Genomic DNA, 15,451 nt, shown 5'->3' with positions numbered 1-15,451 from the left:
CTCGCTCGCCCGAAACATCTTCCGAACCGGTCGACTATTCTTCTGAAAATGAAAACAGTTCACTCGAAAGAAATATTTTACCGCCGAAAGGTATAAATATATAAAGTAAAATTTATACGTTAACATTTATACATTTATAATGCGATTTCTTTTAATGTAGATATAGGGGAAAAGCAGAATAATATCAATTTTAGCAGAATATCGACAAATTACACACCTAGTATGGAACACTTAGAAAAGTTTTCTTCGATTTCGGATGTTTCAACTCCAGCTGTTAAATGGAAAATTCCTTTAAAGGAAATAAATGACGATAGCGATTTATCTAGATCAAATGAATATCGAATGACTTACGAACATTCGGATAATTTCGGAGAAGTGGGAAAGAAAAGTAAGAAGAAAACGAAGAAGAAAAGTAAAAAAGGGAAAAAAGAATCAAAGGCGGTTAAAGTCAGACAACAACCGTTTAGATTGCCCCACTTTTATCCGCCGTATAGTTTTGCCCGGATACAATCCTCCAATGGGTCTCCCTATCGGTCCTCCTTTCTTTCATGTTATAGAAGAAGAAGAAACACCTAAAGAAACTTTTGTTAACGTCAATACTCAAATTCATCAACCTCCACCTCCACCAAAGCTTAATCTAGAAGATATCTTACAAGATCTGGAACAGTTCTCGAAAACGGACAAGAGATCTCCCGCTGGTAAACTGTACAAGAGTTTGAGAGATTACGTTCGTTTTTTAAATGGCGAACAACTTTCGTCGGAAGAAAACTTGAAGGAAGCGATGTTATTTTTAGAAAATATAGAAAAGAGAAAAAAGGTAAAAAAGAAACTTAAACAACAGAAGAAGAAACGAATGATAGCCGATTTAGCCAACGTACCTAAGATAATTGACGGCGAGTGCACGTGCTGTAAACCGAAAATTAAGTTGCAGAATAGATTTTTGGAGAGCTTAGGAACACCCGATTATAATAGGAAGGATATATATGCGAAAAGAGGAGATCCTACTATGAAAGTTACACATCTTCCCGATCTATCTAGAGTTCTAGGCAAACAATGCGCATTGAGAACATCGAACCAAGTGGAATACGAAAGAGCTCTGTTTAAGCCCGGCGAAAAGAAACCCATTCTAAAATATAAAATAGGAGATAAAGCCTCTTCGGAAGAACTTCTTCAATTACCCCAAGATACGAAAAGAAAAGAAAGAAGAAGGGATAAAAATAAAAAAGCTGGAATAAAAGAGAAAATTGGAATAGGATCCAAAGTAACATCGAAAGATATTACGAAACAAATAGGATTAAAAGAGAAGATCGACGAAGCTGTAAAAGAAAAAATCATGCCAGAAGGGGAAGACGAATTAAAAGAAAGGATAAAAGATATTATTTTAGACGAAGAAGAAATTCTGGATATAAATCTTGACGATTACGAAAAATATGTGGATAAAAAAGATATGCTTATGGCTAGATATAGAAAAGAAATATTAAAAAACGACATTTCTGATAAATACATGATGGACATAGTCATGGAAACTGAATTTGATAAACTACACTTAAAACAAGAAGAACCGATTAAAGAAAAGAAGATACAAAAACCTTTGGTTATCGCGGTTAAAAGAAATTATCCTACTAAAGAACATATTAAAAAACCTTTAATTCGTAAACCAATACACAGAAGTACATCTAGCGTAGACGTGAATATCAATAAATCGTGTGCTTCTGTTCGCGTAAACGTGTCTAAACAAAAGATCAACGATAGCGACCACTCGATCGACGTCAAGTACGGAACCGGTATTCACGAGTATAAACAAAAATACGTGGATAAAGTGTACTTTGAAGAATTCAAGAATGTAGAAAATAATAATAAACGTCAACGAATATCGGTAAAATTACATAGCAGAGATTCCACAAGGAAATATTATATGCTCGATTCCGGCTCCGAAAGTCATATTAGCATTCACTCCTGTTCTGGAAGTTGTAGAAGACACGACAGTTGTAATATATTGTAAATAAAGAAACGAGTTTTAATATTAATTTAATATATTATAAATGTAAACAGATAATGTTTAATACGGTTCTTTTTTCGGAAAACTTAATAAACGTTAACCTAATAAAAAATTTTAAAGGCAAAAAGAATTGGAAATTTAATGATAAGACTGTAAACTGCCGGTAATGATCGATCGAAACTAACGATCGATCAACTGCCGTAACAGTAAACAGTTTTTTTCAAATATATAATTTAAACAGCGTGCGGAATAAGTCTTTTCACTTGTTTAAGTAAACATGGCCTGGTTTTTAAACCAAAATGTCTTCAGCTGTATTACAGTTATTATCTCATAGATCAAATAGTACATACTGTATAATAATAAGACATTCACACCATTCAATCTATGGCCTAACTGGACAATTTTACAGATATTGTATAGTTGTAATTCTTTTAATCTGAATTGCTTAATTCTGATTTTAATAGGATACTTAAAGCCATTTAACTTCTTCGTAATACAGCGAACGAAAATCGAAAATCGATACAGAAAAGAAGAAATAAATCATATAAAATAAAATCGTCTATTTTCTGACACAAGATAAGAATAACTTTGGAGAGGAATGATCACGACGAATAAATGCGATTGATCGATGATAAGATTTGTAATCGTAACATCTTAGAAATTGTATATAAATTTGGTTTTGCACCCATCACTTTCTTTACTTTCACTTTTTACTTGTTGCAGAATTTACATCATTTCCCACGGGGAATCCCCTCCCCAGCATATGCTCAAACTTGTGATGAGTGCAAAACTAAATTTACATACAATATCCCTATATATCGAAGGTGTCCATAAATAAAAAAAAAAACAAAAAAAAAAGACAACGCCTATGGCCTAGTGCAGGGGTGGCGAACCTGTGGCACGTAAGAGAAATCATCTGGCACGTGACGTATCATATGATTTCTGTCTTTTTCAATCATCCTTTCTGTTTATCATCCGATCATCCTTTTTTCAATCAGATTTTTTACATTTATTCGAATTGAAAGGGCTATTCGTTTAATTTCTTTAAATATCATTATTCGAAGTCTAAGACTTTGGCGCGCATTAACATCTTTAAAGTTAAGTATGCTTACAATATGGCAGGCCGACTTAAAAAGGTTCGCCATCCCTGGCCTAGGGCTTGCAGGACCTCATAAATTTGCGAGTATATTTTAGCAGTTAAATCAAAAAATTAGTGATTATTTAATTTTGATTTAATAAATACAGTTTTAAATGGAAAATTTCATTACTTAATTAAATTTAAACAAGTTTTTTCACAGCAAAATGTGTAATTTTTATTTTAATTCCAACCATTCTAATTGTAAGGTATAATTTGGATCAGCCGTTTTCTATAAAAGGAAATGAATAAAAGTTTTAAAAATTAATTTGTGCTGCCATCTGTTATCTAAAGATATAAATTAGTTTTTTTTATTGTGAAAACTTCTGTAATAGTATTGTATTTCACTGGAACTTGGTTCCAGTGAACCACTTCGAATTACAGACTAATTATCAAGATTTTGTGCATGGGTTTATCGGCGATCCATAATAAATTACGTGTACGATATTTTTGTGAATATTATTACGTAAAATTGTTGTGTCAATGTACACCGGTGGAGTAGCGTGGGTGTCAGCCGCCCGGGGCGGAGGAAAATTTCGCCGCCCCCTTATTTAGGTATTATCATTATTTATTGTGAAATTTTGCCGCTCCCTTAAAGTTCCGCCCCTGCCGCCCCCACTACGCTACGCCACTGATGTACTGTACGCCTTTCGGTGTTGTCCAGAAACTCGAAAACTCGTAATCAAATGGGTAAATTAGCTACCGAGAAAATGCCTTTCCGTGGTAGATGAAAGACGAGACCTTATACAGAAACCTTAGAGGCAGGAAGACCCGCTTAACTGTATTCGAACCTTCTGGGTATGGAAAAGGAAAGACGTGCTCAGGTTTCCCTTCAATCGAGCTAGGGGGGCTAGGCGTTTTCGTCGTTCATCTTTCTGTCTGTCAACGATAGTTCTTACATTTTTTATTGTTCCAGTTCCAGTTCCAGTTGCTGTTGCTACCTGGTGTTTCTCGGCAGTTCCTGTTCCTTTTGGTGTGGTGCTTTTTAGTGGCAACTGCTGACCCTGTTGTGGTTAGTATTATTTTTAGCGTTTCGTGTATTGGCTGACTCTCCTATTCGTTGGGGACTTGAAAAAGTCCCCAAAATGGATTGTTGGATGAACGATCGAGAGACACGGATTCCTGGGAATATACAGGAATTGATGGTGAAATGTTTCGGAGAAGAAACAATGCAAGAAGAAACTGAGGATATGGCTCTGGGTATGGCTTAGCCACGCGAAATGAATGAAAAAATGATAAATGTATTTTTTAGTAAATTTGGAAAAGTAATTACAGTGAAATCACACTTGTTAAAGAATTATCCAACAATAAGGACTGGGACATGGAGAGTGCTTATGAGGCTAGAGAGGCAAGTGCCAAGTTACTTGAAAATATGGAATAGACGGGTGCTAGTAGATTATGTAGAAATAGAGCCAACATGTAGAAAGTCTGATAAACCAAGACACGTAGCAAAAAATTGTAAAAGTAAAAAATGTTTTAAATGTGGAAACTTGGAACATTTAATTAAAGATTGTTTAAAGTGTGAAAAATGTGAGAAAGTGCATAAGGGTTAATGTGAAAGGTGGCAGTTTATGGGCGAAGAACACGAGGAGGGGAATGAGGAAATGGAAAAGGTAGTAGAAAAAAATGAGTGAATAAATAGATGAAAAACAGTACAGTGCAGAGACAGGAAAAGTGATAGAAATAGTTAGCCAGTTTGATGGGAAGAATAGACAAGGCGAGATGGAGAAAGAAAATGTTGGTAGAAGAACCATAGGAAAAATATTCGGCAGTGTACAGGTGTTGTTTTAATGTGTAAAAATAGTATTAAAAGTCAAAACTTTATGGTTAGATTTACCTGTGATATACAAAATGGCGGATCGTCTCTAATTCCAGCAAACAGAAGAAAGGAAACAGTGGGGATGCACGTTCTAACCTAACCTAACCTATTCTAATAATTTGGTTGGTAATAATTGTGGTAATTTATTAGAATAGGTTAGGTTAGGTTAAAACTTGTATCCCTACTGTTTCCCTTTTTCTGTTTGTTGGAATTAGAGACGAGCCGCCATTTTGTATACCATAGGTAGAATTATAATGATAGATTTTAAAATAAATAATAAAGGCTATAGAATTATAAATATTTATTCTCCACAGGAGGCAAAAGATAGGAAAACACTGCTAACAAAGGTTGGAAAAATGATAGATACAGGAAGGCAAATAATAGTTTTGGGAGATTTTAATACGGTTTTGAGCCAGCAAGATAAAAGTAATAAGATAATGAGCGATAGTTCAAGAAAGATATTAAAAGAAATAATAGAAAATGGTGAATTAATAGATGCTTATAGGACTATGTATCCTCAAGACCCAGGGTATACTTGGGATAGACAAAATATTTTTGTACGATTGGATAGAATTTATGCGAGTCAAGACATGGGAAGATTAAAATATGTGGATAAAAGTAATTTAATGCATAGAGGAGAAAGATTGTCAGATAATAAAGTACTTACTTTAGTCTTGGAAATTGAGGAACAAAGGAAACAGGAGAGTATTATCAGAATTAGTATAGAAATATTAGAAAATAAGAAGTTTAAAGATGAAATAGAGAAGGTTCTTGTGGATACAAAAAATGGTGAAATAACTTGGGAAAAAATGACACAACAAAATATAATGTTATTAGACCAGATAACAGAGATAAATAAGTTACGTAAAGTACCCACTTCTGTGTTATCTATAGATGTAAGTAAGGCATTTGGTACTGTGAATACAAATATATAAGATATTACAGCAATATGGATTAAATTATAACGAAATAGAGTTAATAAAGAAATTGTATAATAATGAGGAAACAAAAATATATATTAAAGGTGAATTATCCGAAGGTATAAAATGTGAAGGAGGGGTACGACAAAGTTGTGCGACATCCACGATACTGTTCGTAGTATATCTAAGTGTGCTTACAAATAAGGTAATGGAGGAACCGTTGATTGAACCAATATATTTACTGCAACAGAAGAAAAAATAAAATATATAGGACATGCAAACGACATGAACTTTATAAGAAAATATTGCAAATAATACAAAGATATTGGAAGAAAAACGATGAGAAATCGAACAGAAAATGGTGGATGGGGTATTTGGGATTTGCGTGAGTTTGCAATAGCACTGCAGATAACGACAATAATAAATGTAATAAAGGATAAAACACCCCCCTTGTTTGAAGTTGTGAAATATATATTGGGACCAGTGACAAATAAAATTGATAACAGTGATAATAGGAGGCCTTTTATGGTAAAGAATGATAGAAGGCACAAAACATGGAGAAATATATTAAGACAGTGTGGAGAATGAACCGAGGATATTAATGCCAAGAAGAGTTGTTAGACCTTCTAGGGTCTATTTGATCATACATAAAGAATATTGTTATGTAACTGTTTGTGTTTCTTATTTATTGTTAATTTCTCGAATTTTGATGTTGCCAAAAATATGGCTTTATTAAGAAGGATGTATAATTTAAAATGTTTAGTGATTGTTGAGTTTGATTTGTGTATTACAAATTTTATTTGTAACGGTTTTTTTTGTTCGCTACAATTATGTAACCTTTTGTGTTATTTAACCATTGTGAATTCTTTGTATTTTGTAAATGGTTTTTTTATTGATGATGTTAAAATAAAGCTATTTCAAGTTCTGTTGTATGTTTAAATGACAGCTGTTGTATATTCCAAAAAGTTTATTGATAGGTTTGACCTGTATATTACAAAGTTCATTTGTAATAGTTTCGGGTAGACATAGTGCTCGTGAATGTATTGTCACGGGCACTTCATATATAGGGGAGGACGGAGCAACTTCGACATAAGGGGCAAGCTCGTCAATTAAATTTTCTTTGAAACAAAATAAAAGGAGACTCTCTTTAGAGGTTACAGGTGAGTTTTAATGACGGCTTGTTGAGTTTGGTGTCTGTGTTGTTCTCCGACAAGCGTAGTTTAAATATCAAATAAGTTGTCTGTTTCATTCAATTTCTTGTAATATTTTGCTTCCATTTATATAGAATTGGCATGTTCTGTTATAATTCCATAATAACGAAAATTATTTTTCCTGTTAGAAGGATAAAACATTAACTTATTCACGTGGACGAATCATGGCTGGGTACTCTATTCTCAGGGTTCCACTTAATGTTTCTAAATCATGACTTTTGGGGCATCTTCGGCAATATTTCCAATCTTGTTCCTAATCGTGTTTTGCTATGGTTTGATTTGGCCGCAAACAACAACAAGCAGAAGAAATAACTGGATCCCCATACAAAGCCACACTAGAAGCCAAGGCTAAAGTTAAAAAATCAGGAACTTGCAGAAGGGCAATAGATTTGGAGAAATCGGATTCGAAGTTCACTAAAGGAAAGGGACAGAAAAGTCCTAAAGAACCGGAAAATGACGATGAAAATACTTATTCCATATACAGTATTGCAATGAACAATATATCAATAGAACTACTCAGGAAAAGTGTATTATGTGCTGCAAGTGTGAACTGTAGGCCCATGTGGCTGTACAGATGTGAAAAATCAGTTGGTTCAATTTATTTGCGATATGTGTAGGGCATAAACAATTCGCTGTTAATCATATTTCATTTCTACTGTTTGTTTGTGTTCACTAATTCATTTATATTGCTTTTAACTTGCACTGGGATGTTTTCATTTATTATTTGTTTGATTTTTTTGTAATTAATTTTTGTTTACATTTTCTTTACTTATATACGCTTTTGAACTTGTATTTCGTTGTTGTAATATTAAATAGGTTTTTAGACTTGTATTTCTTCGTTTTAATAGTGAATTCCAACTTATACATTGTTAATAACACAAATTTATGTACTGTACCTGCCTATCTTGCCCCATTACTGTTGCCGAGGTTGCCCCTGGTATGGGGGCAACTTCGGCAATTGCCATCTTTTTATAAAGTTATTATTATTATGATTATTTTTATTTTCAAACTGATTTTAGCCAGTTCTATGGCATGGTTACATTCTGATAGACAATATACAACGCTTTTCTTTCTGTTTACAGCAGTATTTGTTACACAAAATTTAACTTATTCTTATCGTGCCGAAGTAGCCCAGTCCTCCCCTACCCATTAGACCCGATAAGCTTTATCTTATTTCGCCTTTTACTAAAGATTACCGTGGAGGGGAATTTAACGATGAGCCTATAGGCTATTTTTGTAACCCCACACTCGATGGGGTTTATCAATAATAAAAAAATAGAAAAAAATCCAGAACTCCGAATGGTGAGTTTCTTTGTTCTCTCCTCTTGTAGGAGCCGTACGCGCATGAGATAACAGTTTGTCCTCAGACATCCGACAGCATTTAGTCGGGTTATTATTGTTATTCACAAACAATTAGGATGAATTTGCATGTTTTCTATACAAAAACCTTTCTATATAATAATTAAATAATGTAATACTTCACTAATTTAAATCGGAAGTATTTATTAAATCAAACGTATTCGTTAAAAATCGTCCGAGAGTTTACCTACAGTTGGATTTTTCAATAATTGTATTAATTTATTATTATTATTTTGCTTTATATAGATCTTATATTAAGATAATAACAGTAAAAATTTATTTTAACATATCTTTGCAAAGTTATTATTTTAATTCGTCTTAAATTAGAAATGTAAAATAAAGAAAAGGGGTTAATGTTAGCTTAGGTAGCCAAGATGGCGGCTCGTCTCTGATTCCAGCAAGGAAACAGTGGGACACACGTTCTAACCTAACCTAACCTATTCTAATAAATTACCATAATTATTAGCAACCAAATTATTACAATAAGTCAGGTTAGGTTAGAACGTGCATCCCACTGTTTCCTTGCTGGAATCAGAGACGAGCCGCCATCTTGGCTACCTAAGGTAACATTAACCAAGAAAGGACACCAGTTTTATAAACATCCAAAGTAAAACTTTTAATACAAAGATAGTAATTTTTCTTACTGAATACAAAATATGAATCAACTGTTTTTTACATGTAATTTTTTTACATATAAAGAAACCAAACACAGTTTAATTCTGTGTATGAAACTGTTGTAGAAAGATATTCTGTAAGTAAAATATATTAAATTCTATACATAAAATTTTATTTACAGATAATGTGCACACAAAAATATCAGTAATAGAATTTTATATACAATATCGGATGCACACCATCTAAAATTCTCTGTTTTGTAATGACTAGACTAATCTTTGAAATAATACCATCAATATCTTTTTTCTTTAAGTACCTTTTTCTTTCATTTCTTAATTATGTACTATTAAGATTCAGGAAAACATTTTTTTAAATTTATATAATAAATTATCAAATCACAGAAAAACAATCAGATAAAAAAAAATATAATAATAATAAAATTGAGCATCATTTCAAATAAATATATTTTTTAAAATATATTATAAATATAATAACCACAGCAGATTAAAAACTAATTTTTTAGCAACATTTGGAAAATAAAATACAATAAATGAATATGTATTTGTTGCATAAAATTACATTTTGTAATGTATTATATAAAAACCAGGATGAATTAGCCACTGTAGTTAATCTGCTGAATTAATCAATGCACTTTTGACAATGAGTGAAGTTGAAGGAATGCTTATGTTTTCCAGCTATTTTCAGGCATGGACAGATTAAAGTGGTATGCTAGTAAGTCATGACTAGACAGGCCACAAATATTTTATATATACCATATTTTTATGTATATGGACCATATAAAACATTTTTAAGCGATTTGTCAAATATGTTTGAGGGTCAGATTTCTTGCATGTAGTTTGGATAACACTACAATACACAAAGGAGATATCACCAGGTAATGGGGGGAGAGTTTTTGTTTCTGCAGTTTAAACAGGTGTCGATTACATTGTTATAAATTTCACACAGATTAAAATTATATTTGTAACGTTGACGGCAAAAAGTGGTCTGTCCGTGACCGGATCGGCCGAACCCGTTCTTACTGCCTTGCGATGCCAGTCTCTTTGTTTATGGACGGGATGATGTACACTCCATTGCTCCATCTTTTCATCCGTGGAATCTTATCATTCTCTAGGAGTCAGTATAAAGTTGAGTTGTCTCTGAGGTCTATCTCTAATAATAGTAAAAGGTTTATTATTATTATTATTATTATTAGAGATAGACCTGAAGATAAGTTGGAGAAGAAAGAAGCCTGCTTACATTAAGACATAATTTTGGTCAGTGCATGAAATATTCTAGACTAGGTGGATGATGTTAACCGAGTCAAAAACGTTAGCGCTGCTTCAACTTCACTTGCCATGCTGTACATTGATTAATTCATTATTATATAAAAATTTTAATGAGGTAGATGAAGTTAAATATAATACAAAAAGTAAATATTTTCAAACAGAAATGAAATTTTAAATTTTCAAACAAATAAAATAATAATAAATAAGAGAAAAATGACAATGTATAAACTTTTACAGCATTGAAATAGTTGATTTTTTAAGAATTTAAATTTGTTGAATATTTCAATTATTTTATTGGCACAGTTTTCTATTAAAGTATAATAGACTATAATTTTTTATTCTATTTGTATTGGTTGTCCAATCCAATCTAACAGTTTGTGAGTGTTACAGGACCACACATTTTCATATTCTTTTATTATTTTATATTAGCATTCACATGTAGGAACTTTTATGACATTTATATATTTAACACACATCCCATAGATTTTTGGCATAAGTGGATGCAAGCAGGCTCACTCAACACTGCAACTGGGACTCTTCTAAAGCATCACTGACACTGCAATATTCATTATATTTCATTATGGCAGCATAATCTTACCACAGGACAAGACATTTTCTTCATTTTATAAAAAATGATTTAGATAGTTTTAATTATTTTAAAATAAATTGAATATAAAAATCCAATAATTAATATTATTCTTAACATTATGAGTTTTATATTCTTAATAAATGATTATAATTTTTCGGAAGCTTCTTTCTTTCAGTTGTTTGTCATATCAAAATCTATTCTGGCACAATTATCTTGTTTTCTTAGATGTTCTTTTCAGTTTTATTAAAAATATAAAATTTTTTATTCGGAATCTGACGACGATAACTCTGCTGTTGCTAAAGGTGGAATTAAATTCAATGGACGAGTAGATTCTAAAGGTTTTTTTGGCAGATCCGTCTTAGAATCTGTACACAGTTCTGGTGGAACCAATTGATAAGGGCAAGTCCTATTTACACTTTGATAGTCAGAATATATTAATTTATTATTGAGAGAGTTACTTTTATCAGATAAGTCTGATATTTCAGATTCAGAATTGTCAGAATCGTCTAGAAAGTAGTAAGAAGGGAATTAATTATATTAATATGATATTCAGTAAAAGAAAATAAAGAAAAAAAAATCAAACATTTTAAGCTTACCAATTAGTGGAGGAGAAAATCTATCTTCTAATAATGAGCCTAAGTGATGAATGTTGATAGCATTGTCAACTTTATCATTACATGCTGGTTTTGAAGTTATATTTGATTTATTGATTACATCTTGCTTATTTGATGTATTATAAAATTCTTGTTCTTTCTCTTCCTCATAAATATTGCACTTATTTAAAGTATTATCAGGTTTTTTATTAAATTCTAAAGGTGGTAAAGGCTGCTTTATTTGATCAAATAGACATGATGGTAATCTTAATGGAGGGACTTTGAATTCTAAAAAAGAAAACAAAACAAATGAATACATTTAAATAATTTTAAACCCAAGTACAAAACTTTGCTAATTTACCTGTTATATCACTATTTGAGTTTGATGTTGGAGTTTTATCTATAAAATTTATAACATTGTAATTAACTGAATTATTATTATGTAATATTGTATAAAAAATTACTGACTACCATTCTCTTCACTTGTTCCATTTGCATGAACTGTTTCTTGCGACGAGTGATATGAATAACTACTAGCTGATTCATCGCTAACAATTTTTTCTAATTTCTCTTCATTTTCTATATTTTATTAAACAACCATATTTAAAATTACTATTTGTTTATCCATACAACAGCAATTAACTTATTTCAATTGAACGAAGAAGGAACTTTAAATATTAAACTAAAACTATACCTGCATATTTTTTCTGTTCTGATGAAGAATGAGAAAATTCTGATATAGATCTTGGATTAGTTAGAACATCTAATGCAGAACCATAAGTTGGCGGAACCGATACAATATTTGGGTGATATTGAGATTCGGACCGACAAGGTGTACTGAATGTCTTTGCCGTAGACTGACTAGTGGATGAGCACGTAGAAATGCCCACACTGCGATGAAGCACTTTAAATGGCGCACGGTACACTGACTTAAAATAAAATAAACATAAGAAATATATCCTATTTTAAAAATTTTTGTGTATTTTACAACAATTCCAATGTAACTTACTCTGGTATTTTTAACTCTATTTATAGGAGGTAAAGAATTTACATTATTAATTATTTGCGATACGACTGTTTGCAAGTATAAGCGAACCTGAAATAATATTATAAATAATCAGGATAGTTAGAGTATAATTTTTATTATTTTTAGAGATTTAGTGAATAAATACTAAGAATTAATAATAAAATTTAAGTATTTACAGTTAAAAATAGAAAAATTCTTTATTATTTTACAACTGTATTATTAATTTGTTAAAATTGTAAAATAAATATGATTAATATTACAAAACAATGATAAAATACATGGACAAAATTAATTATTTTGTTAAGATAAGAGTTATTTAAAAAAAATCTTTATTAATAATAGATAAGTAATTAATGTAATAGTAAGGGATAAAATTATGTACCTTTTGATAATCCATTTTGTTTAATAAATTTCAATTATATAAATTTTACTAATAAGCAGAAAATATAATTTGCATTTATGTACATACCTTTTTATTAATTATGCAATATCCAAAAAATACATAAATTCCTTCAATTAAACAAAAGAGTATAAAAGTGTAATGCAATGCCGATACAGATTCATTTACGCAGAGTACCGCTAAAATCCAAGTGGCACCTAAAATCGGCAACAGAACAATTCCTACCCATAAAATTGTCCTGCATAATTGTAATAAAAAATATCGAATAAAATGACAAATTTGCTCTATCATCATAATATAAAAATTTTTAACCATACCTAACATTTCCAAAGTCTGTAATTGTTTCTTTAACATCGACTGTTGAATGTACAGAATAACCAAACATTCCTAATACAAGCTATAAATAATAAAAAACTAAAGTAAATAAAATTATTATATATTCATATGTGCTATTATTATTATTATTATATTTATAATTTAAAACGTATATTAAAAAAATTACTATTGACAAATCTTACCACAATTAAAATACAGATGGGAGCAACTAAACTCCAAACAACATTGTCATGGACAGATAACCAGCAACTAAAAAAGAAATTCAATAGTGAAATTTTGTATTCTTTAAAAAAATTATTAATATTTATGTAAAGAACATTTATGGTTTAATTATTAAATCAAAAACAGAAATAAAAAATGTCATTCTGAACATGGAATCTATAATTTTTCTACTTAACAATATTTAAATTTAAGCAAAAATCACATAATAATTAATTGTTAGGAAGCAGATATATAGATTTTGATTTATATTAAGGAGTTCTTATATGAAAAATGTAAATATTATAACAATAATGGTAGAGATAGGAGTGAGTCATGCACTTTAAAGTCCAAAATTACAGAGAAACTTGCTGACACCACCTTAATGAAGTAATGCTTTATTTCTGCATGTAATTTTTGAAGCGAGTGTTGTCTTCCCTTCATTTACTTTAATCCAGTAAGTGAAGGAGTGACAAAGATAAACTCTTCAAACCTTGAAAAGAGGGATTCATTCTTAACTCAAAGTGGTATCTTGTTTCTGATGTCAGAGAAGACAACGTTTAGATTGGAAAATGAATGATCAATTGTGGCCCAAGGGACGTAACCAAAAATACTTAAAACCTGATCCAAGAGGGAAAGACCCATGGTTGTTTTGAATCCTTCTGTATCCCTTACTCTTCACTCTCTTTCCAGATTCATCTCCTGGAGAAATTGCCCTTATTCCAGCTGCCTGAGAAATTGCCTTCACCACTGGACAAAGAAGCTCTGAGGACAGTTCTCCTGACTCCAAGATAAATATTTTATCTTTCCGAAATTTGAAAGCATAGAGCTTGGATGTGGTGCAGTGGTAAGAATTAAAGTATTATAAGTAAATTTATATTAACATATTATAAGTATTGTATGTTCTTCCACTAGTAAGCTTTAAACTAGTCTGTTCATTATACAAAATCCTACTGTTATGTAATCATTGTGTACACCCAGATGTCTTGTAATAATTATAGTCTCACTGATTTTAGTCCATTATAGTATTTTTAACCTTTAATTATTCCTTTTAAACCTTAGGTGATCATGACCATGTTGTTTGGTTGTAACTTAGTTCAGGGGCTGTTACAGTCATACAACATAATGGACAATAATAATTCCTGTTAGTGTTACCCACATATTAACTTTCATTGTTTTATATGCAGTTTGAATGCAAACTGCACATAAAACAATGAAATTAAATACCCTTGCCCATGGGTCCATCTCAGTAGTTGCCTTTTTGATGTTCACTAAATTCTGTTTGTTTATGCTTTCATATGTAATCTTAATGTCCTATTCCAATAATCTTTTGATCCATTTTGCATTAGTTTTACTTGATTCCATCACTGAGGCATGTTTGATTATCCTAGTACAGTATCTTAATTATGTAAAACGTTTTTGACAATAGAAGTGAAAGTTTCCAAAAGCTTTAAATACATTTTTGACTGCCTTAAACAATCTTAGTTCTAAGAAATGGTTATTAATTAAGATAGTGATCAACTAAACAAAAGTATAGTTTATTGTTAAACACTTGAATACTCATTTGCAGGCAATTAATTTTGTATGATTTTCAACCTTCTTGATGTTCTAAATTATTCCGAATTCAATCTTTTTCATTTAAATGATTCAGATTTACAATTTTTTATTAATGTCTTTTCCTAATTAATTTTCTCAACTTACATCTTTGATACACACGAAATTAAGCACTCATTTCTTTTATATATACTTAATAAAAAGGTTCATGTAACCCTTGGTGCCAAGATGGCGGCTCGTCTCTGATTCCAGCAAGGAAACAGTGGGATGCACGTCCTAACCTAACCTAACCAATTCTAATAAATTACCATAATTATTAGCAACCAAATTATTAGAATAGGTTAGGTTAGGTTAGAACGTGCATCCCACTGTTTCCTTGCTGGAATCAGAGACGAGCCGCCATCTTGGCA

At 31.1% G+C, this 15,451-nt stretch overlaps 2 protein-coding genes and 1 pseudogene across 3 annotated transcripts in view; 2 read left to right on the top strand and 1 right to left on the bottom strand.

Annotated features, from left to right (window-relative positions):
- The first annotated feature begins 23 nt into the window (after positions 1-23).
- On the top strand, positions 24-2,039 carry LOC136980737 (probable inactive protein kinase DDB_G0270444). The gene is made up of 2 exons (XM_067276937.1): positions 24-90; positions 161-2,039. Exon 2 carries the CDS (start codon positions 518-520, stop codon positions 2,000-2,002), a length of 1,485 nt encoding a protein of 494 aa, XP_067133038.1. The 5' UTR covers positions 24-90; positions 161-517; the 3' UTR covers positions 2,003-2,039.
- A 6,172-nt stretch (positions 2,040-8,211) lies between these two features.
- On the top strand, positions 8,212-8,343 carry LOC136980818 (U5 spliceosomal RNA; annotated as a pseudogene).
- A 2,192-nt stretch (positions 8,344-10,535) lies between these two features.
- Positions 10,536-15,451, bottom strand: part of LOC136980702 (protocadherin-like wing polarity protein stan) — a 33,574-nt gene continuing 28,658 nt past the window's right edge. Inside the window, exons 28-36 of one of the 2 annotated variants that reach the window (XM_067276895.1) lie at positions 13,472-13,538; positions 13,271-13,350; positions 13,023-13,191; positions 12,536-12,622; positions 12,221-12,455; positions 11,995-12,105; positions 11,888-11,926; positions 11,530-11,814; positions 10,536-11,439 (exon numbers count right to left, since the gene is read on the bottom strand). In XM_067276895.1, coding sequence (XP_067132996.1) covers positions 11,195-11,439; positions 11,530-11,814; positions 11,888-11,926; positions 11,995-12,105; positions 12,221-12,455; positions 12,536-12,622; positions 13,023-13,191; positions 13,271-13,350; positions 13,472-13,538 — 1,318 coding nt within the window. In that variant the 3' untranslated portion in view covers positions 10,536-11,194. The remainder of the gene's footprint in view (positions 11,440-11,529; positions 11,815-11,887; positions 11,927-11,994; positions 12,106-12,220; positions 12,456-12,535; positions 12,623-13,022; positions 13,192-13,270; positions 13,351-13,471; positions 13,539-15,451) is intronic. The other variant, XM_067276903.1, reaches the window with a different exon arrangement.

This window comes from Centruroides vittatus, unplaced genomic scaffold (genome assembly GCF_030686945.1).
Source record: "Centruroides vittatus isolate TY-2023 unplaced genomic scaffold, ASM3068694v2 contig_1159, whole genome shotgun sequence".
NCBI classification, from domain to species: domain Eukaryota; kingdom Metazoa; phylum Arthropoda; class Arachnida; order Scorpiones; family Buthidae; genus Centruroides; species Centruroides vittatus.
This window is presented reverse-complemented; position numbering and strand designations above follow the sequence as displayed.